The sequence below is a fragment of the Anabrus simplex genome, chromosome 1 (genome assembly GCF_040414725.1).
Source record: "Anabrus simplex isolate iqAnaSimp1 chromosome 1, ASM4041472v1, whole genome shotgun sequence".
Lineage (NCBI taxonomy): Eukaryota > Metazoa > Arthropoda > Insecta > Orthoptera > Tettigoniidae > Anabrus > Anabrus simplex.
The window spans coordinates 429,307,301-429,330,149 of record NC_090265.1 but is presented as its reverse complement, the minus strand read 5'-3'; the positions used below and the strand labels follow the sequence as shown (position 1 = coordinate 429,330,149).

General features: G+C 37.4%; 1 protein-coding gene across 2 annotated transcripts in view; it reads left to right on the top strand.

Moving 5' to 3' along the window:
- LOC136856901 (collagen alpha-1(III) chain) overlaps nt 1-21,689 on the top strand; it is a 38,934-nt gene extending 17,245 nt beyond the window's left edge. Inside the window, exons 3-10 of one of the 2 annotated variants that reach the window (XM_068224998.1) lie at nt 8,034-8,564; nt 10,978-11,163; nt 12,758-13,703; nt 13,830-14,377; nt 14,471-14,616; nt 17,139-17,407; nt 19,295-19,455; nt 20,715-21,689. In XM_068224998.1, the coding sequence (XP_068081099.1) occupies nt 8,034-8,564; nt 10,978-11,163; nt 12,758-13,703; nt 13,830-14,377; nt 14,471-14,616; nt 17,139-17,407; nt 19,295-19,455; nt 20,715-20,981 (3,054 nt within the window). In that variant the 3' untranslated portion in view covers nt 20,982-21,689. Of the gene's footprint in view, nt 1-8,033; nt 8,565-10,977; nt 11,164-12,757; nt 14,378-14,470; nt 14,617-17,138; nt 17,408-19,294; nt 19,456-20,714 lie in introns of both variants that reach the window. The other variant, XM_067135128.2, reaches the window with a different exon arrangement.
- Nucleotides 21,690-22,849: the final 1,160 nt, after the last annotated feature.

Sequence of the window (22,849 nt, the reverse complement as noted above, 5' to 3'; positions counted from 1 at the left end):
CCAGCTCTTAAGTGCGGCCAGTATCCAGTACTCGGGAGATTGTGGGTTCGACCACTGTCGGCAGCCCTGAAGGTGGTTTTCCGTGGTTTCCCATTTTCACACCAGGCTGTACCTTAATTAAGGCCACGGCCGCTTCCTTCACACTCCTTGCCCTTTCCTGTCCTATAGTCGCCGTATCGGTGCGACGTAAAGCAAGTTGTAAAAAAAACCTGAATTAATCCTATCTGATTATCTGATATTATAATCCTTCCCATTGTACTGTGTGACTACTACAATGTTACAAATACTGATCCGATTCATCAACAGGCCTAGGCCTAGGCCAAGGCTTTACCGCACACAATCAATGAGACTAGAGCTCTCATACTCTAGTGTTGAGAACTACATTTATTTATTTATTTATTTATTTATTTATTTATTTATTTATTTATTTATTTATTTATTTATTTATGTTCACATCTAAACTTAAAATTAGAAAATGCGTCCTTGAAAACAGGGTTTCTTTTAATGTATACCAGATTGGGCTGATGTTTTTAGTTTAACTATCATTCTTTTGAATATCTCATAAACGAGTAATCGACGTCACAATATTATGTAAAAGAATCGACGAGTGAGAGGGATAGGGTGAAACAGTCGTTTCTGAATAAGATGGATAGAAACAGAGTTCATAAACACTCGGTTTTCGTTCAGTCTGTCCGTATCTTATCAATTTTACCAGTCTGTAAGTTCGACAACTCATCATGGTTAAATGTTGATACCAAAGTACAAAGTAATTCTTGATATTATCTAGTCTAATGCATAATGCTCTCTTCGGTCTGTTTTTCCTACGTCAAGAACGTAAGCAGCGAATTGAATTTTACCGTATATTTGGCGCTGTTCCTATGATTCATTTAACAGATAAAATCTCATAAACCAGACTTTTTATTAGATACTGTAAGTTTATGATAAGTGGCCTTCTAGTCGAGATTCCAGTCAGGAAATTGAGTTCAAGAACGGGATGTTCACTTCTGGAGAGGCATATGGCCTTCCTACAAAAACAAAAACAAAACAAAAAATTGAGTACCGGTACCTTCTTAATTCCTTAGAGCAAAGGGGGCCGGGCATAGAACTAATCACTCTATCCCATTTAACGCTTATTATATGAGTAATGTACATACTTGGCATCGTTTGGTAGTATAACGAGTCTGCTAGCGTAGGCAGCTGATAATTTTTGGCGATTAGGTCTGAACGGTGCCCCGGTTTGTGAAATAGGACTCCGAGGAGATTCCTGGAGTAAATGGCAGCAAAGGAAGAGGAGAGAAGTGACGAACGGACTGGCTTTTCACCAAGATGCCCAAGGTTCGAGTTACGGCTATTGACGCCCACGTCCACGTGGTTCACATTCTACGTAGAAGTGGAAGCCAACAGTCATAAAAATTACATACTGTACCGTAACCGTACATAAAATACAATTTATAAAGTTCTCCATCGCTATTCACTGATTACCTTCTTGACCTAGGAGAAACAGTCCGAAGAGAACATTAAGCATTAGACTAAATGTTAAAGATACTATTCGATAATTAATGAAAATAAAATAGCTTCATCCGAACAGAATATGAAAATTCTATACTATACAGATAACATTAGAATTAATGCACTAAAGGTTAAGAAGAAGATAGGAGTAACAAATGGAAAGTCCTGTGAATCCCTGTTGTTTGAAGCCGTGAAATCTTCATTCGGTATAAGGCTCAAGTTATAATTTTTCAGTTTTATTTAATCTAGCTTGGTACGTTCTAATTTAGACAAAATTTTTACTTAAGCCAAACATAATTAAGTGTATTCTCGAAAAATCCTATTGTTCTTTTCTTTAGAGGTTTTATCAATTAAATTGGCTGCTTAAGTAACAGAGGAAGTCCTCATATACGCCTCTGTCTGGTATTCAAGAGTCTGATAAGGACTAAAAGAATGATAGGAAGACACAATGGTGCTTCCTAGAACGTTCCAGGGTCAACTTCACTCGATGCCTGTTAATGACGAGCAATGCTCAATGAAGGCTTTGATGTTTCCTGCACCAAGGATACATGGATTACATTCAAATAAACTAGTGGCTCTTCAGTGCAAATAATTATTGCTGAGGATAGCATTTCGAAATTAACTAAAGGTGCACCAGTGAGATAGTTGATCAAAAACAGCGACGAAGTCTTCGTTATCCATCGTTAGTTCCATAATAGCCTACTTTCAGCATAGGCTATATGGGATTGGTCCCGAATGTTTCATCAGTAAACTTGTAATAATAATAATAATAATAATAATAATAATAATAATAATAATAATAATAATAATAATAGGGTCTAATAATAATCAGTAGCTCCATAAAGCAATGTGTAGATCATAATATGAAGTAACACACTCCGGTGACTTGTGGATAAATTTCGACGTTCTGTTTCCACCGGGTACAGCTGCAGAAAAACTAAAATTGTAGGAACTCCAGCTGAACGAGATCATATAGGCGAGAAAGATTTTAGCGGACTCGAACGACAGTGAGGCAGATAGATCCCCATGAATTTAATTACCGGTACTCCAAGAATAACCTACTTCCTCCGTTAGTTTCCAGTTCACCATGTGCGGAAAGTGAAAATTAAGGAAAATGAGTGAAATTTTATTTTCAACTTTCTCTATCGGAGTGGGTGTCTGTGAATGTATTGCTGATTATTTAGCAGACCTTGACTTGGCATGCTCTCGCAGAGCCGTATTAAAGAATCTTGACCTTGGCTGGGGAATACGCTAGGCACGCGAGCTTACGCATGGCTCATTATCATCCATTAAGCACTTCGACTCCATCGAGAGGTCCAGCAATACCGGTACCTAATCTAATTTTCTACAAGAGATGCCGAAAAAGACTGGCGTAGGATGTTGCGATTGATGTTAACATAAATAGGTCTAAGTTTTTGGGCTGGGGTTCTATCTAGAATTAACGTGGACAGTTTTGCGTCGACTATTTTCCGATGCCACGGCAACAATGGCAACCACCTATGTACCGGTATACTAGCTTCTATGCTCCTCCGTCTATCGGAGGAATTGAAGACGTAAGCCTCATCGAAGAATCAAGATTATTGGGTTAAGAAAGAGAACGTCTGCAAAATACTCCTGAGGACTCGTAAACCTATTCGGAAGAAAACAATAGTTTGTCAATGTAGGTCGGACAAGAAAAATCTATTGAGAGGAACCTTGTACGAGAAGGCCCCAAGTGGAAGAAATACCAAATTCAATAGACGATCTGTAGACATCACTCATTTCTATCCATTTTGGTACTGGTATTACAAAAAGAAAACCCTGATTGAAATACAATCATTGTCACCCACATCGATTAGGAAAATAGACCTATGGTAATGACGTAGAGCCCGGATTTTCATGCACTATCAAATCTCAAAATATGCATGCATTAATGTCCTATCATATGGCAAAATATGCACAATAAACTGGAAAATATGCACGATCAAAATTAAGTTCCTTTTGAAACATTGTACAAAATCTAATTTCTGCAAATTGTCTTCACTTAAACTCATTCTTTCATATGTCAGTACATTTTAAAGCACAGAAAATGATCTTTCTGAGTCACAAGAAGTGACAGGTGTACACTTAAATGAGGTCAAATTGTACGTCTTTGCATTTTTCATCACAATACGTCTTTTATAAGCTTGGCGAATTCAAAATCAGGATTTGAACGAATCATTGTTCAGCTACTTCTCCGTGCGATGATTGCATATGATGATCTCTTCAAAAGCTGCTAAAGATTGAAGCTGCTATAACTAAGACATGTGATGAGCGAGAGTTTCGGGTAGGAAATTACAGGATGACAACGGAAGGTTCAGTGCAAAACCAAGGTTTGTAAGCTGCTATCTCAGTAACGCGGCCTCACAGAGACAGAAATGTAGTACTGTACAAGTTTTGTTTATTTCGTCCAATATGGAAAAGAAAATGAGCCGTCATTTAGTAACGTTCAATTTATAGCAATTTATATTTGGGACACCTTATTCCTAAGAATTACAGAGATCGATGTGGGGCCTTCCGGCTTACGTCAACGTTTACTCAAGCGACAGATAAGAAAGTGCTTGGTTAATTGGTTTATGGGATCTCTACCATATTTTGTTGTCAGATAGGACGCCAGGAATACATTCTCTCTCTCAATAACAGACATACTGTAAAACATAGAAAAACAGTCCCAAATCCCGCAAACCACCATTCATAAAAGGCACTTTCATGCAAGTTAATATTATATATGCGCCAAAGTCAGAAGAAGTCATATTATGCAGTATAAACGTCCAAATATTCGCTGTTAAATCCAAAATATTCAAAATATGCACTGTACATGAATTTCCTCCTTAAAAGGTCAAAACATGCAAACATGCAGGGATAAAGAACGGTTATTTGGAATCATTAAGCCATAAAACGAATATTTGCCAAGTTTGTGAAGTGTACCAGTAACTAGCTTATTTAAAAACATGCATTTGCATGGAAATCCGGGCTCTAATTTGAGCAATTTATAGCCTACACATTATACATGCTTAGGAACTATGTCATTAACCCATGAGTAGGGAAAAAGTGTTTACCTATTGGGAATAATAATAATAATAATAATAATAATAATAATAATAATAATAATAATAATAATAATAATAATAATAATGACACCATTAAAAGAAATACAAAATACTAAAATAAAAATGATAACACAATTCAAATATCTAGGTGACTAAATAACAAATAATTTAAATGAAAAACCTTCAGTTCAGATAAGGGCAAACAAGTAATCTAAGGCACAAAAATTAACATGGGAAACTTACAAAAAGAAATGCTTATCCATTAATGCAAAAATCAAACATTACAATACAGTCATAAAACCAGAAGCCACATATGGTGCAGAAACATTATTCCATCTAAATGAACAATCAAAACTGACAGATTACAGAAGATTGAAAGATAAATTGGAAAAACTTGTACAGTATCAATAAAAGCTATCAAAAAGACAGGCAATGGTGAATGGTACCTAACAATGCTGTATATCAGAAATTAGAATTCATTACTGATACCATGCACAAGAAAAGACTAGGGTACTTTGGCCACATCCCGAGAATGCCAGATTCGCAACTTCTGAAGCAGCTAGTGCAGTACCATCTTGCTTCAAAAAATACTACAACTGGATGCAGATGTACAAAATAAATTAGGGAGGATTTGAAAGGAATTGGCCTTATACCCGATGACACTGTGGATAAGAAAAAAGTAAACACAACACTTAAAAATGTGATTTTCCACTTTACACTAACAAAGAAGAAAATCCCAACTTGAATATTCTCTACAAGAAAGGGCAAAAATATCAACACGTATGAAGAAGTACTGGAAGGACCGCATGGCTTGGACAGTTCCTACCAAGAAATCAACAAATTAAGGGGTTGATTAAAGTGATCTAATGTGGTGTCAAAATAATAATACTAATAATAATAATAATAATAATAATAATAATAATATGTTTGTTTTTAACATCCCTTTAAATGCTGCAGGTTTTAAGCGACCCTGTAGTGCAAGTGTTTTGCCCTGAAGAAGGGTTCTCTAATGTAAGTACCAGTTACCAGTGATCTACTGACTTTTAGGCCCTTTTAAAGGCAAGTCACTTGCCATAATAGAGTGCCATAGCACACAAATTTTGTTCTATATGGGAGTAACTAATGCATTCACAATCTTTAAAGTAAGAAACCCTTAACATAGATTTAAAAATTGGTTCTAAATCTTTGATTTTGGGGGCCCTTAGTATGCTTCCAAAAAGTTTGAAATCCTTTTGAATGCAGTTTTCAAGAATTTTTCCAGTCTGTTCATGCCTGAATCAGATTTTGAAATGGTAGTGGTTAATTAATTTCAAGAAATTTGAACATCGTAGTCTTCAGTTCCATGCAATGGTATATATATTTATATATTTAGTAGTAGGTTTTTTTTCAAGTTGTTTTATGTTGCACCGACACAAGTAGGTCTTAAGGCAACAATGGACAGGAAAGTGCTAGGAGTGGGAAGGAAGCGTTCGTGGCCTTAATTAAGGTACAGCCCCAGCATTTGCCTGGTGTGAAAATGGGAAACCACGGAAAACCATCTTCAGGGCTGCTGACAGTGGGGTTCAAACCCACTATCTCCCGAATACTAGACACTGGCTGCACTTAAGCGACTGCAGCTATAGAGCTCGGTTTTAGTAGTAGTAGTAGTAGTTTAATGTGACTGTTGATATCATGTTCATAGCCATGGGAACTCCAGACTTATGTTGAATTTCAATCAGTGAGATGTGACGTTTCATTTCAAAAATCTCACATGCATTGTTTAGAATATCAAGCAAACCGACTTTGGTGAGAAGCAAGAGACAATGCCACTCGGCTGTCATGCCGCCCCATACATTTAACCTTACATGTTTTTAATTCACTGTAGCATAGGGCTACTTTGACAATGACTAACAATCAATTCTTGCAGGTGATTCTAATTGTGTAAAGCAAAGTGTGGACTAATGGAGAGAGGAACAAATAAAATTTATCTTAATGCAAAAAAGTAGAATACCAATACCTATGAAACAAACTGCTTCAGAAATGTTAAAATCTTGTATACATTGTTCGCTTCCAGGATCAATATTGGCTATTTTTGTAAGTTCCTTGTTTAATTTAGTTCGGTACTGTTATATAAAAACTTTCACCCTATTAATTCACTATATGAAAGACCACAAATGTGGGCAATGAATATTTCATTTACCTTGCAGATTATAGAAGTTTTAAGAACAACAGGCTGTAAAATACTTTCAGTGCTTCTCAGCTTTGGTATTTCTCAGAGAACAGATGCAAGTGTAACGTCCCCTCCTGTGCTACTACTGTCTATGACACACTCCTTTTGGACATACCTGGTTCACTGATTCTCCCAGCCTCCCAGTCAATACACAACTAATTAGGTTTTCTTTTGTTTTTGAGCCACCAAATTTGTTTTGAACATAGATTTTCAGAGGATGAATACAAAATCGAATACACATGACACCAAAGTAGAAAATTAATACCAAGAGAAAGCGAACCTGAATGGGAAAAGGATAGGGATGAGGAAAAGTGAAAAGAGGACGCGCAACTCAACCCGCAAGGGAAAAGAAAAAAGAAAAAAACTAAGGGAGAAAACACTAAGGAAGGATAGAACGTTCCACAGAGTCAGTCACTGCATTTTCAGCCACTCAAAATCTTCATATCTGAACACTGTTTGCCATGGCACAAACAAAAGAATAGTAAGTTTAAAATGGCCAGGCGAAAATTCCAAGAAGCCCTGAAGGGCTGCCGAAAGGATATTAAAATTTGGCTAACATTTTTAGCTCACCATCTGCCTTGTAGAAAAAGTTCCAGTTAAAACCAGCATGACCAGCAAGCTGCGAAGAAAGCAAGGGTGAGCCTTCACACAGCAGCACAGTTGAATCCCGGACTGATGAATCAAGGAAAAATACAAGCTTATATAGGAGAGAAAGTTGGCGTGTGGAAGGTACTGGTAATATCACGAGATGTAGATTAGCAGGTGTGACGTTGTGATGTGACATAACCGGCGACCCAGAGCAAGTTGAAGCTCACCAGTACAGCAGCTGATGCCGAGAAGAGAAGGTGTGGAGAACCGGTGAACCAGGTATGTCCAAAATGAGTGTGTCATAGACAGTAGCAGCATGGGAGGGGACGTTACACAAGGTAAAGTCATTAAAAAAAAGGTGGGCTAAAGGAAGCAAGGGCGAGCCTTCACACACCAGCACAGTCGAATCCCGGACTGATGAGTCAGGGTAAAATGCAATCTTATATAGGAGAGAAAGTTGGCGTGTTCTGACCACTGTCCGTATGACATCCCTTCTGTCCATATACCATCAGTCTCATATACATGTATGAATATCCTTATTGTGTTCATAATTAGTACCTGGACAAAGATAGTATTTTGAAATTTCTAATCATAGTATATAGCCTTAATGACAGTATGATACTTGAGTATTACTGATATTGTTTCATTTTTTGTTGCAGCAACAGACTTGCGATCTAAGCTATCAGATCTGCTGCCGTCTTCCTGCAGGTTCTATCCCGAGTAATACTCCAGGTGGCTGTAGTGGCAGTGGTACCAATGTTGTCTGTGGTGGAGGCAAAACCCCTGGTGCTTCACAGCCTGGTCTAATCCATATTGCACCTGGTAGTCAACAACCAGGATTGATTCATGTTCCTCCAACAGACAAAGGATCTGGGCTAATTCACATCTCACCAGGAGGAGCAACCAATAACTTCCCTACGTATACATATGGACAACAACAACCTGGAGGAATCAGACCACCTATTGGAACCCCAGGGCAATTACCAAATCGTGGTACCTATGGAGGCAACCAATATCCTACAGCAGCCCCACAACAGCCATATACCGGACCACTCAACACCACACCCTATCCTGGCTGTGCAGCAGCCCTTAAATGTGTTGATGAAATCTACTGCACAGCAGAAGGTGTCATGTCCAACACACCTGTGACTCTCACTAGGGAAGAGGCAGAAATGAGGGTACCACTTGCGGTAAGAATAATAAATTAATATTTACAATGGTGTACCGCACTCATTAAGTATCTCTGTATCTACCTTCATAGCTATGTAGACTATATTATACAAGAGGATAAGAAGCCAAAGTTATAATGAATAAGAATAATTAGTTTGCATTCATTCATTTAAGCTATATGATAAATCGTGATATTCTGCACATATGAATTCTTATTTCCAAAATTATAAAACAAACACCCATTTCAAAAAAATTAGACTTCACAGAATAATTATATCCATTGCTAGAAATTAAAGTCATTAATTCCTATACAGTCTCATCATGTTCCATATCTAAACCAAGGTCTTTATCAATAAAGGGGTTTTACTTTACTTTTACTTTATTATAAGAGATATTTGTTTCCAACGAATATAAACACAGCATATCAATTGGTGGTATGAAAGTATTACTGGCACCTCTTGTGTGTACATCTCTGGCTGGAAGAGAACTTACCATAAAAAATTAAGTCCCAGAGCAACTATCCCAATCAGAAAAAAACCCATATTTTAACTGTAAGATAAAAACAAAACAAAGGTACTACCGGTATATGAGTTCCAGACAAATACATAGGAATGATTGATGAGATAATAGACTGATATTTAGATTAAAAGGTCTAACTGCATGGTATTGGCTCTTGTAGAGCTCATCTTAGAAGAGGAACAACATAGGTTTAGGGCTGGCAGGAGTACAACAAATTTGTTACTTGCCTGAGGATGCTGGCAGAAAAATATACCTTGAATAGTTTGACACAACTGAGGGAGTACAACAAGCAAGTGTCCTCTCACCTCTTCTATTCATAGCAGTTATGGATACCGGTACCATCCCGGAGTAGGAAATGGAGAATCACAGGCTTTGGTGTTTACAGGTGATGTAGTAATATGGGATAAAACAAAGGAGGGAGTACAAAGCAAACTTAACATGTGGGGGATTGTAAATAAAGGGTACAGATCTCTGCACATGGTTATGAGTGTGTTTAGGGGTTGTAATAAGGATGTAAAGGAGAGGTCATATAAGTCTCTGGTAAGACCCCAACTAGAGTATGGTTCCAGTGTATGGGACCCTCACCAGGATTACTTGATTCATGAACTGGAAAAAATACAATGAAAAGCAGTTCGATTAGTTCTGGGTGATTTCTGACAAAAGAGTAGCGTTACAAAAATGTTGCAACGTTTGGGCTGGGAAGACTTGGAAGAAAGAAGACGAGCTGCTCGACTAAGTGGTATGTAATACCAATATAAATAGTCCGTTATTGGGCATAATACATTTTACAGCTAACTCATTCCTGGTTGCCAGCCTTTTGCCTCAACACTTGGTAAATAGCACACCCACCAAGATGCATGGCTAGTGCATACTGTGGAGGCCATTGCATAGGCTAGTTGGAGCCACCAGCAGTGCCAGTGAACTATGAGAGACTTAGTCTCATTACCAAAAAATGATGCCTGCCTAGCCATGAGATTATATCGATGTTGATTCCCATAGGGAACCTGAAATATTTGTCCTGAATGAGTAAATTTATAATACTGATATAAATGGTCCATTATTGGACATTATAAATTTTCCAGCTAACTCATTCCTGGTTGCCAGCATTTCGCCCCAGTGTGCTAAGTTGGGCTCGTCAGTTGGTAAATAGCACTCACTCACTCACTCACTCACTCACTCACTCACTCACTCACTCACTCACTCACTCACTCACTCACTCACTCACTCACTCACTCACTCACTCACTCACTCACTCACTCACTCACACGGGAGGATAGATGTTTCTTGATGCTCAGTTCATTCAGAATGGAAACATCAGTTCTTTTTTCCATCCAGGGTACACGTAGCATTTTCCGCCAGTGAGATACTATTATGTATTATCTTCATATCAAATATATTGACATGGCAATAACCCAAAAGACTATCATGTCTGTACTGAGGCAGTTTCTGTTGTGGAACTTAGCTGTTCATTAGTTTCTGTCTTAGTGACACCTCAGCAGTTCTCAGCGGTACTAACTACCAGTACCATATTAAAAAATATTAGCTCGAATAGATTTCTAGAGAGACAACCTACTTTTCTGTCCATGCCAGAGTTGGACTCAGTCATAGTATCTTCATCACTGTGATGGTTATATAATAAAATAATTAATTATTTTATGTAGCACAAATGAATTTTGATTTTAGTAGGAAGTAAACAAATTTTGATGTTAAAATTTTACACTAATTATTTCCCTCTGGAACAATTTCAAAATGTCATGAATGATGGTTAACTTTTTTTTCCCCACCTTTTTTTGTTTCTTTTTTGGCCCTTGTTTATCTATACTTGCCTGGAGCAATAAAAGTTTTATTCCACAGGCCCTAATCAATACACCACACTGTTTGAAAGAAGTTGACAATGTCATATTGGTGTTACAGGAATGTGCAGATCCAGACACAGGTGCCCTTGGCAAGTGTTGTCGTGACCCCAACTACAAGGATCCTTGGCCTGGTGGTATGATGATGAAGAATATGTCAGCTCTGGGGCCTGATGGGTGTGGACCTTCAGCCACTTGCTTACATTCACACAAATGTAGTGACCAAAACAAAATACAACCTCATCAGGTAAATATCAGTCACTAGACTTGTTAACAAGACTTTAAATATCTAATGTTAAGGAGCAGGAAATTAAATCTGATCTGATTATACACCATTTTGTGAGATGTATAACATTAAAAATAACATAAGAAATGGAGATGCATTTAAAGTACTGGGTGCTAACAGTTTATGAACCCTAGAGTTGTAATATTGTGATTGTGGTATTAGGATAGAAAATCATTGGACTTTCATAATTTCTGTGTAACATGATGCATTTAGATTTGAAAAAATGTAACTGTGTTCATAACTGAAAATGACCAAAAGTTGGACTTGTGCTGTTTCTCAAACAATTGATTCAATTAGAAGGAAGGTCCATGAATTTTACATGATCAGGAAGTAAGTTACTATGGTGAGAAAATTACTTCCCTTTAATTTTGAAGAAAGCAGAGAAACTTTGAGAGAGATATTGTAAGAAATGTGTTTTAGTTTAAAAAAGATATAATTTTAGAGACATTCTAAGGAAAAAGAATATACCACTGCTTGGAGAAACCACTGGTGTGAAAATGTGACACTAACGAAAGCCATCTTCAGAGCTGCTGACAGGAGGGTTCAAACCCACCGTCTCTTAAATGCAAGCTAACAGCTACACAGCTAACTCGCTTCGTAAATGCATTGTGTATCTACCCCTGCTGTGTGGGGACAGACCTGACCGTGGTCTGGAAGGTCTGCAGGTGACAGATATGAAGGAAATATACCATTTCAACATGGAAAGCTGATGAATAAGCAGCCTGGGAAGTACAGAAGCAGTGTTATCAGGGAGTGAGAGTGTACCAAAGTGAAACTTCACTCGTTCTAACCATGTGAGCTATAATGCTAAGATACTTGGAATTCAATAAAAATAATATTCTACTGTCAGAAACATATTGCTGGCCAAAAGAAACATTTTAATAATAAAAGTAATTAGTATAAAAATACTATTTGATAATAAAATCATATCGTCTTAGCATGTCATCCTGCTACAAGAAGGGTGCTGTCAGTAGGTTAAAGACATCAGTGAAAAGGAAAGCATATGGATAGCCAAGCTATGGCACTGCTACAGGACTTATAATCTGCTGGGCACACAGTTCATAAGCTCTGGAAGGATAACTTTCAAACAAAGATGAGACAACAGATGTAAGAAGTGGTTTACAAATTTAAATATTAAAAATCAAATGGAAATAAAGAAGATTAAACAAAATTAACCAAGCTATACTATATTTTATTACTGCTCCAGCACTACATAACTGATATCAGTATTCAGAAGTTATATATTACTTAGGTCCTTTTCTTATTTTATTCTGTAAAATTATTAAATTTAAATATTTGTAAGTATTAATATATGCTAGCTACCATCCATTCAATTATTTTAATTAATATTATTTGAACTGCTATGGAGTTTAGACTTACAGGACCATTTCTGGCAACTAACAAATTAAACTTAGTATGAAAATTATTTTTACAAATGCCCAATATCTATTGGAATCACTCCTGGGATATAAAGTTGATGCATGTGTTTTAGGATACATGCAAAAGCTCTACTCTGTACAATATGTATTGCTAAAATAATTTTAATCTGTTTCAGGTCTGTTCAGTTCCATTAGATGGTGCATCTGGTGTTTGCTGTAGTTTCGATCAATCACCATTTCCCAGTGGTGGACAACCCAGTAGCTTCTTTCCATCTACTACCCCATTACCACCAACAAAATATCAACCAGGCATACCAGGCCAACCAGGATTCCCAGGATCATACCAGCCTGGACAGCCAGGCATCCCTGGTCAACCTGGATTCCCAGGACAACCAGGTCAACAAGGCTTCCCAGGCCAGACAGGATACCAACCAGGACAACCAGGAAAACCTGGGCAACCAGGCTATCCAGGTCAACCAGGAACTCCAGGACAACCAGGCATTCCTGGTCAGCCGGGTTACCCTAGTCAACCAGGATACCAGCCAGGATCTCCAGGACAGCCAGGACAACCTGGTTTCCCTGGTCAGCCAGGATACCAACCAGGTTATCCAAGTCAACCAGGATACCAGCCAGGAAGACCTGCAACACCAGGACAACCAGGATCTCCAGGACAGTCAGGTATTCCAGGTCAGCCTGGTAAACCTGGTCAACCAGGCCTCCCAGGACAGCCTGGTCAGCCAGGCTACCCAAGCCAACCAGGATACCAGCCAGGACAACCAGGAACACCCGGGCAACCAGGTCAGCCAGGTTATCCAAGCCAACCAGGATATCAGCCAGGGCAACCAGGAACTCCAGGACAGCCAGGAACACCTGGGCAACCAGGCCAGCCAGGTTATCCAAGCCAACCAGGAACTCCAGGACAGCCAGGAACACCTGGGCAACCAGGTCAGCCAGGTTATCCAAGCCAACCAGGATATCAACCAGGACGACCAGGAATGCCAGGACAGCCAGGAACACCTGGGCAACCAGGCCAGCCAGGTTATCCAAGCCAACCAGGATATCAGCCAGGACGACCAGGAACGCCAGGACAGCCAGGAACACCTGGGCAACCAGGCCAGCCAGGTTATCCAAGCCAACCAGGAACTCCAGGACAGCCAGGAATACCTGGGCAACCAGGCCAGCCAGGTTATCCAAGCCAACCAGGAACTCCAGGGCAGCCAGGAACACCTGGGCAACCAGGTCAGCCAGGTTATCCAAGCCAACCAGGATATCAGCCAGGACGACCAGGAACTCCAGGACAGCCAGGAACACCTGGGCAACAAGGCCAGCCAGGTTATCCAAGCCAACCAGGATATCAGCCCGGACGACCAGGAACTCCAGGACAGCCAGGAATACCTGGGCAACCAGGCCAGCCAGGTTATCCAAGCCAACCAGGATATCAGCCAGGACAACCAGGAACTCCAGGACAGCCAGGAAAACCTGGGCAACCAGGCCAGCCAAGTTATCCAATCCAACCAGGATATCAGCCAGGACAACCAGGAACTCCTGGACAACCAGGCATTCCAGGACAACCAGGGCAGCCAGGTTATCCAAGTCAGCCAGGAAGACCAGGAACACCAGGAGTTCCTGGAATTCCTGGTCAACCAGGATACTACAACCCTGACCAAATACCAGGACAAACACTTCAACCACCTTATGGAGGATTCCCAGGAAATCAACAAATACCATCATCTTTTGAACCTATAAGCCCCAATAATCCTGGAGGACCAAACTGTGGAGTCAGAGGTTCAATCCTAGTAAGTCAACAGATACTGATATAAATAATACAATAAAATAGGTGTATCATAGTCATATCTCTGTACAATAATACTCTTTCCGTTTCCCAACAGACACCAGGATTAAGTCCAATAGATGCTGGCTTTGGTGAATTCCCATGGCAAGCTCTGATATTTTCTGAATCTAGCCAAAGCTCTCTTTGCAGTGGAGCTATCATCTCTGACCATGCTGTAGTCACTGCTGCACATTGTCTGGAGGAGTAAGTAATTTTACTGTGTTATTGGATTTACCACAAATGTTACTGAAGAATGGGCCTATATTAAACTCTCATGCATTTTACTGAATGTAGATACAGACTAACACAGATTATCTACATGTATTTTTTCACATGGCATTTTTAGAGGAAAGAAATGTTGTGGTACTGAGTAATATGGATGTAAGTAGGTTTGTATCATAGAAATTTTTGACATTAAGAGTTAATAATGAGCCCCTACCTGGCTACAGCTGGACAGAGGGAAATGATGATGATGCTGATGAGTAAATAATGAACAATAAATTTTCCCATTAGCCAACCTCAGTGATACAGTCCATTAGTCATCCTTCTATCTCTAAGAGGTAGCGAGTTTGATTACAGTTCAGGTTGGTTTTTTTAAATACCGGTACAAGAAATGTGCACAGTTGTGCATACAAATGTAGCTAAGATTTACAAAGTTGGCTAATTGAGATTCTTCTCTTTGAGCACTTAATGGCATGGTACCTGTCACAGTATTCACTGCATATCACACACACACATTCACGACTTGGTTCATAGAATGTCTTAGTCCTACATATTTTGTGATGTAAAGCTAAACCTATGATCATGTATCAAAGTGGTTGGTTAGGTTGCATCCACATTTGGTCCATCATTGCACTTGTGGCATACAGGTAGAATTATGGCCATATTTCTTCTCTCTTCTGTTTCCTTTCTTCCTGTAATTTTGACCAGTTTACTATTGATGGGATTGAGAATCTTAGTCGTAGGTCCTCCATTAGATAGGTTTCCCTTGTGAATTCATATACAAGCCTCGATGGGACAAAGTTTCATAGTCCAAGTGTCATTTTCAAAAATTGTGATTTCACTCTGTCCAGTGTCCTGAGATCTGATAATCTGAGGCTTTCCCAGGTCAGTTCTATGCCATAACACAATACTGGAATAATTTTGACTTCTAGAAGTTTTATAGTGGTGCTTAAACTTAATTGTCCGATATTTTTAATATCAAATATTGCCTTGGTCACCGCTACAGTGCTCTCCTTAGTATTTATATGGAATGATTTAGATATTGGTTGTAGGGTCATTCCTAGGTATCTGAAAGCATTGAAAATTTTCAAAGATTCTTTTTCAAAGAGAATAGTGTCATTCTCTGTAGTTCTTCCACCTTTCCTGAATACCATCTGGACTGTTTTCTCTAGATTTATGTTCATTTTGTTTCGTGTGGCCCAATTGATTAAGATATTGAATGAATCTTGAAGGGTGTTTTTTTTTGTTAATCCTAAATCCATATCATCAGCATAGATGAATAGAGATGTCCCTGGAAGACATATTTTTGTGATGTCAGCAGTGGCAATGTTGAAGAGGATGAGGACTTAAAGGATCTCCCTGTAACACTCCTCTGGTTTGTCTTATTTCCTCTGATGTTGACAATGAACCATCTATCCTAATGATGTTATAGGATAATATATTTTGAGAAGTGTTGCAGTATTTTGTTCATTCCAATTGTATCTAGCTTTTCAGAGAGCATTTCTGTGTCCAAACTGTCAAATGCTTTACTATAATCAATGAAAATTGTACAGTATTTCTGTCCTGGTATGCGAATATTGTCATGGATGACACTCCTTATATCCTCCATTGCCTGTAAACAGGAGCGTCCTGTCCTGAAACCATATTGCTCTTGTGCCGTTTGTTTAAGATAGTTGTTAGTAGGTTGGCTTTATGCAAAGATGTTTAAATGTGACATTTTGTCTTGTTGCCATCAGGTTTGTTAAAGGACTTCTACAGGTCAAAATTCCAACTCTCTGGTATCTCTTAAAATCTGTAGCAATTGAAGATGTTAAAGGAATTGTTGTTGCTGTTGCTGCTGTTGCTGTTATTGTTGTTGTTGTTGTCGTCATCAGCAGCATCATCGAGCAGAGTAGCCATGCATGTTAACGCTCTATGGCTATGAGGCCAAGCTCTGCATTCGGGAGATGAATGGGTTTGAACCCCTGTCTTGAAATCTGTGCTTTCCCATTTTCACTTCCAAGCAAATGGCGGGACAGTTCCTATTCATAGGCCACAGGCGATTCCTTCCAACTCCTTACCCAATTTCATTCACCATCATTCATTTCGTCTTCATTAGCTGCTCAACTGAGGTTAGCATCAGGAAGATCATCCAGCCATAAATCATACCATATAATTTCATCTCACCTCAAACCCAACCCCAAGTCAGGAAATGGGAATAAGGGGTAGACGTACATACATTATTGTTATTTAAATTATCATCATCATCACGATAGTCATCATTATTATTATTCAGCAATTAAAATTAGAAGTATTGTAATCAGCCAAACCTGAATGATATGTACAAATTTACATAGCATATAAGTGCAGAAGCTGACAAAGATTATGTTCAGTCCAGTTTTAAAGTGTACAGTATTCAGTCATTGCTTGTGACTAAGGTAATTAGTAGTAGTGATAATTCATTAATATACTGATAAGGAAAATGAAACATCATAGCAAATCATTTGTTGACTCTTCTCTTTCAGTAAGGAGTCATCAGACTTGTTTGTGAGACTTGGTGAATGGAAACTGAACAGTCAACAGCCAAGGCCAACGCAACAAATACAAGTGGTTGCTATAGCACGTCATCCAGAGTTTGATGCTCGCTCCCTGTTCAATGACCTAGCTGTTCTCATTTTAGAACAAACTATCGTCTTTAATGGCTATATCAACAGTATCTGCTTACCACCACCATCAGATACATCATATCAGAGATTTTGCACAGCTTCTGGCTGGGGAAAGAATGCTCTTCAAGGTAAATTAAAAGAAAAATAATTTTCATGATTTGACAATAAAATCAATATGTTAATTATAGAATCAGACTAATTCAAATAGGATAATCCCCAACATTATGATGATGCTCGATATTATGAGCATAAATATCTTGGTCTATAGACTCAAGAGCCAACTTATGATGTAGGCGTAATGTGCCCACCTCCTATAACGAGGCTCCAGGTTTGATTTCCAGCACATCCAGGGACTTTAATTCTGGACTGAGAACTGGAACAGGGTTCACTCAGCCTCGTGAGACGAACTGATTTCTGATATGAGAGGCAGCGAACCCAGTTAAGAAAGCCAAGTAATACTGCTAAGGATGTTGTCATGCTGACAATGTAGTACTCCTATAGACTTAACTAGGCATACATGCGTACCATACACTGTATAAGTTGTAAGCCTCTGGAGGCATTTTTGAAAGAAGAAAGTAGATGAAAGAGATATTTTAGTCACTATGTCTTAGTTATAGGAGAAAATGGCCATTTACATCAAATGTGCCACCCATTATAGAAATTAGTACAGTAGTATGCAATGTTAATTGTACCATATACAATAGATACCATGTACAGATAGTTGACCCACTCTCATGTATGCAACTACCATATAATTTTCACTGAAAATGGCATTTGCAATCACTTATTTACACTTATTACTCATGTTATTTAAGAAAATATATTTTAAAATTTTTGAAATTAAAACTCAGTACCGGTACTGGTAGCAAATATATCTAAAAATAAGATCTGCATTGACAGCTTACAAAATGTGCCATCTTGTCTATTTGTTACAATATATCATCTCCCAAACTCTGCCTTTTTGTCCTCATAAATACATAACATAGTATTAGAAGGAGTAAAATTTAAAAAGTAATAACAAATTTTATTTCCAACCAGTTAAACAAGAAACAGAAGCATCAATTAGAAGTATGTGGACTGTCTTTGTCAGTAAATATATTCCATCTGCTTATTTAATTGCATAATGCTGTTCCTCGGCTAGCCTTTTCAAATTTATTCACTCATTGTTCTATTTAATCCAAATTTTAAAAGTTGAGTGGTGGTGATTTTTGTTTTAAGAGGGAAAAACGAGGTAATCATCCTCACCTTTGTTACCCTTCATCGCAGCACATGCTACACATTGCTGCGTGGCTTTCCACTACTTGCTGTGGTGCTGTACAAATCAGTTAGCCATGACGAATGATATTTTGTACGCACTTCTGCTAGATAATTTTCTTAATAATTAAAGAAATAAAAGAAAAAATAGATGATAAGGCAATAGGATTTGTATATATTGCCTTTTTAAAAAAATAATTCCTAGCCCTAATCACCACCACTGAAGAGAAGATATCCTTTAAGCCTTTTCTCAGTCATCAGACCTTGATAGCAATCTTAAATTAATACTAAAAGAAATCTACTGTTTTGAAATATATCATATCATAGAACAGTTCCACCTTAATATTTAATACTGAGTTTTATTATGTTAAATTCTCACCATGAAGGCTTGAAATCCCCCAAATTTCTCATTTTATAACTTTTATGTAGCTTAATTTTATTCTCTTTTGTGAGGAATTATTGTAATCTTTTTTTGATAGCTGATTAAATGCACTGGGGAATACTAAATAGAATCTGCTGCTTTGAAACATGTCATGTCATATAGAATAGCTCCACATTAATATTTGATACTTAGAGGGAGTATTATGTTTAAATCCTCAACCTGGAGGCCTGAAATCCCAAAAAATTCTGCTTTTATAATTTTTAGTGAGGAATTATTGTCATCTCTTTTTGGTAGCTGATTAAATGTAATGGGAAAGAAAATGGGTTATTGGTATCAAATACATATACCTAAAAATATATTGTAAATTTTCTTTTTACAGGTAATATCCAAGGTAGTCCACTTCATAAGGTTAATGTTAAATTTGTACCTCGTGACACATGTCAGCAGACACTGAGGCAGACACATCTTGGAAAATACTTCTTGCTCAACAGGAGCTGTCAGTGTGCTGTGCCTACTGAGCCAAACCAAGATCTGTGCCAGGTATGTACTCTTGTCTTCTGTAATAATATAAAGTTTATAGTTGTGGAACTAGTAATGAGCTAAGGTATATAGGAGAACAAGAAAATATTTATACTATTTGTAGCAATTATGGCTCTTATTTCATTGATTAAGAGCTATGAAATTTTTGTTAGTCAACCAACCTCGATAACCAAACAACCAACTGAAGAACAGATGCAATGGTAGCTGTCAGATTGTACAGATTCTACAGATTGTAAATGCAGTTAGATCTCTTCCAGTAAGATATTCAGATGATTCTTCTATCAAAAATCAGTAAAATTGGTTCTTCTGTATGATGGAACAAATAGTTTGAGAATCTTATAAATAAATAACACAGCATGAATACCGGTGTCAATTTTACAGAAATAACTACACTCTTCATTATATTTTTAGAAACAATAACTCCTCATTGATATAATATGGTGTACAGCTAAATTAATTATATGCTCTTCCTACTGAACTTATCCAATAACAAGTGATATTAGTGATGACCTTACAATTTTGTCAGTATCACATTGCTATCATTAATGCTATATCACACAGTCATCCCCTTTATTTTAAGATAAAAAGAAATTGGAAATAATAATAATAATAATAATAATAATAATAATAATAATAATAATAATAATAATAATAATAATAATAATAATAATAATAATAATAATAATAATAAATTAAAATACAGTACCAATAATGTTAATAGTAAATAATTTTAATAATACCCTCCCACCACCACCACAAAACAAAATTCTGTGTACACCACTCGAGTGAAGTATATATATCTCTCCCAAAAATGAGACATTATATTTTCCTGAATAAAGGCTCTTACTACATAGTTATTCAATTGAGGTTTTCAGATATGGTATTCTTAATATAAGTACCATTAATCATATCATGGCACTTATGATACAAGTGGGCCTAAGTAATTTTCACTTCAGGTGAGAAAGAGTTATGGAATAATGTTCCTCTCCTGGAATTCTGAGTTTGATATTTTTATTGAAATAGTGGAAACACTCCAACGAAGCATAATCATTTGCCCTGACCATTTGCAAAAGAACAACCAGAATAAAAAAAATTAATTATATAAAGCCTTGTATTTAAAATCACTGAAAAGAGCATTATTTCCACCCTCTTTCTACAACCAGCCCTTCATTTAATTTCACTATAATTATAGTTATTAAGAATAATGAATGGAAATCTTAGGTACAAACACTTCTTATTTCTTATTCTTATTTCACCAGATTGATGTTGGAGGACCGATTGGCTGCGACCGAGGTGATGGCCGTCATTTCCTTGGAGGAGTATACAGCTGGGATGTGGGATGTAATATTCCTACCAATCCTGCTGTTCTCAGTGATATTGATGTAACTTGGATTAAGAGTGTCCTGTCTAAACCCACCAAGCAACTAGTTCAAGAGGAACTTGATGAAGCACTCAAGAAGCAGGAAGCTGAACAAGCATTAGATGCTGATACTAAGCCTGGATTCTCTCAAGGTTATGGCAAATAAAAAATTATAAAAAGATATTGTGCACCTGTGACGGAAACTGGGGAAAGGGACACTAAAAATAATGCATTCTTGATGGTTGTGAGTATTAAAAAATAGAAATGTAACATACTGCTGATATGTTATTTTGAAAAATTACTTCTAGCATCAAATATCAGTGCTACGTATTATTGAATGTTTCAGGAGTATCTTGAAGAGATAATAATATTTAAAAAAAATGTATTTGTGAAAGTGTCCCTCTGCCCATTATTTTCGTCATTTATGAAAGCAGCTGGTAATAAATTAATCTATACCAGCTTCAAAAATTGCAACTAAAAGAACAATTGCCTTCCAGAGACAAAGAATATGCTGCTGAAGACATTAATTTTGCTACAAAAATAGTTGTATAACCATCTTATACATTTTAAACTCTACCTTAAATATAAACAAACAGATTTCTGTGATGAATAGTTCCTTGTAAAACAAATCATTTTAAAAATTCTGTGATCAAACAGTAAACAGCATTGCCATTTTGTGGTAATATTGTTAGGTACTTAAAACTCATTTGGTCTCTTATGGCTGACCATTAAATCATCCCAAAAATTCCAACAAGTCACTCAACATTTTCGTGCTACATGTAATGGTGCTATAAATGTTATAAACTGAAATATACTTTTGTACAAGTATACCACTTAAAAACAATTAAAAAAACATTTTTATGTATATAAGGTATATTCAGTAGCATGATTATTCCCTAACTTCCTGCTTCCTCAAAAGTTTGTATGCTGGTACATACTTTTATATTTTGATTAAATGAATAGTGAAAGATAATCACATACCATATCTAATAATCCTTCAAAGGTGCATGATAATGTGTTCTATTTCACTCCCATTCCAAAAATTCCAAGTATTCCAAGCATTCCAAGCATAAGCATAACAACAGAATGTACTCTTGATTTCACTATTCAACCCTGGAGTGATAAATCAGTTTTTATATTGATGATTTGTGATATATTCTACCGGGCGAGTTGGCCATGCGGTTAGGGGTGTGCAGCTGTGAGCTTGCATCCGGGAGATAGCAGGTTTGAACCCCACTGTCGGCAGCCCTGAAGATGGTTTTCCTTGGTTTCCCATTTTCATACCAGGCAAATGCTGGAGCTGTTCTTTAATTAAGGCCATAGCCACTTCCTTCCCACTCTTAGCCCTTTCCTATCCCATCATCGCCATAAGACCTATCTGTATTGGTGTGATGTAAAGTAAACCATAGGGGGGGGGGAAGAAAAGTGGGATATTCTCATATTTTAGAAAGACAAGCTAACTAAACTTGTAGATACGGAAGATAGATACCTTATGCAGTAGGTTATAGACAAATGATCCTAGGCAATGATACGATCTTTCAAGACTGGCATCTGAGGCAATCTATCTATCTATCTATCTATCTATCTATCTATCTATCTATCTATCTATCTATCTATCTATCTATCTATCACCTCTGACCTGCATTTAAGGCTGTCGTTCAGGTGGTAGATATTCGCTATCCATTATTTACCAAGATCCTGTAAGAGCTAATAAGGTCTGTGGCAAGTTACATATCTTGTATAGTACAAAGAGTTGCAGTATTTTACAAGAATTTTTTGGTGTCTAACATAAAATAGTGCTTAAATTATCAGATACACATTGACTTGCTTTACATCCATGAGTTGTTCATCTGTTGGAAAACTGGGATGTATCGACTCATTCCTTCCAATTTTGGTTTTCTTCAATAGTTTTAACACTCAAATCAAGAAAATATTAATTCACAAACCTTCAAAGGATTCTTTGTGCTTATTGCAAAACATAGGTCAGAATTTTCTAAAACCTCCAAGGCTCACTAAAATTCAGAAGATACCTAT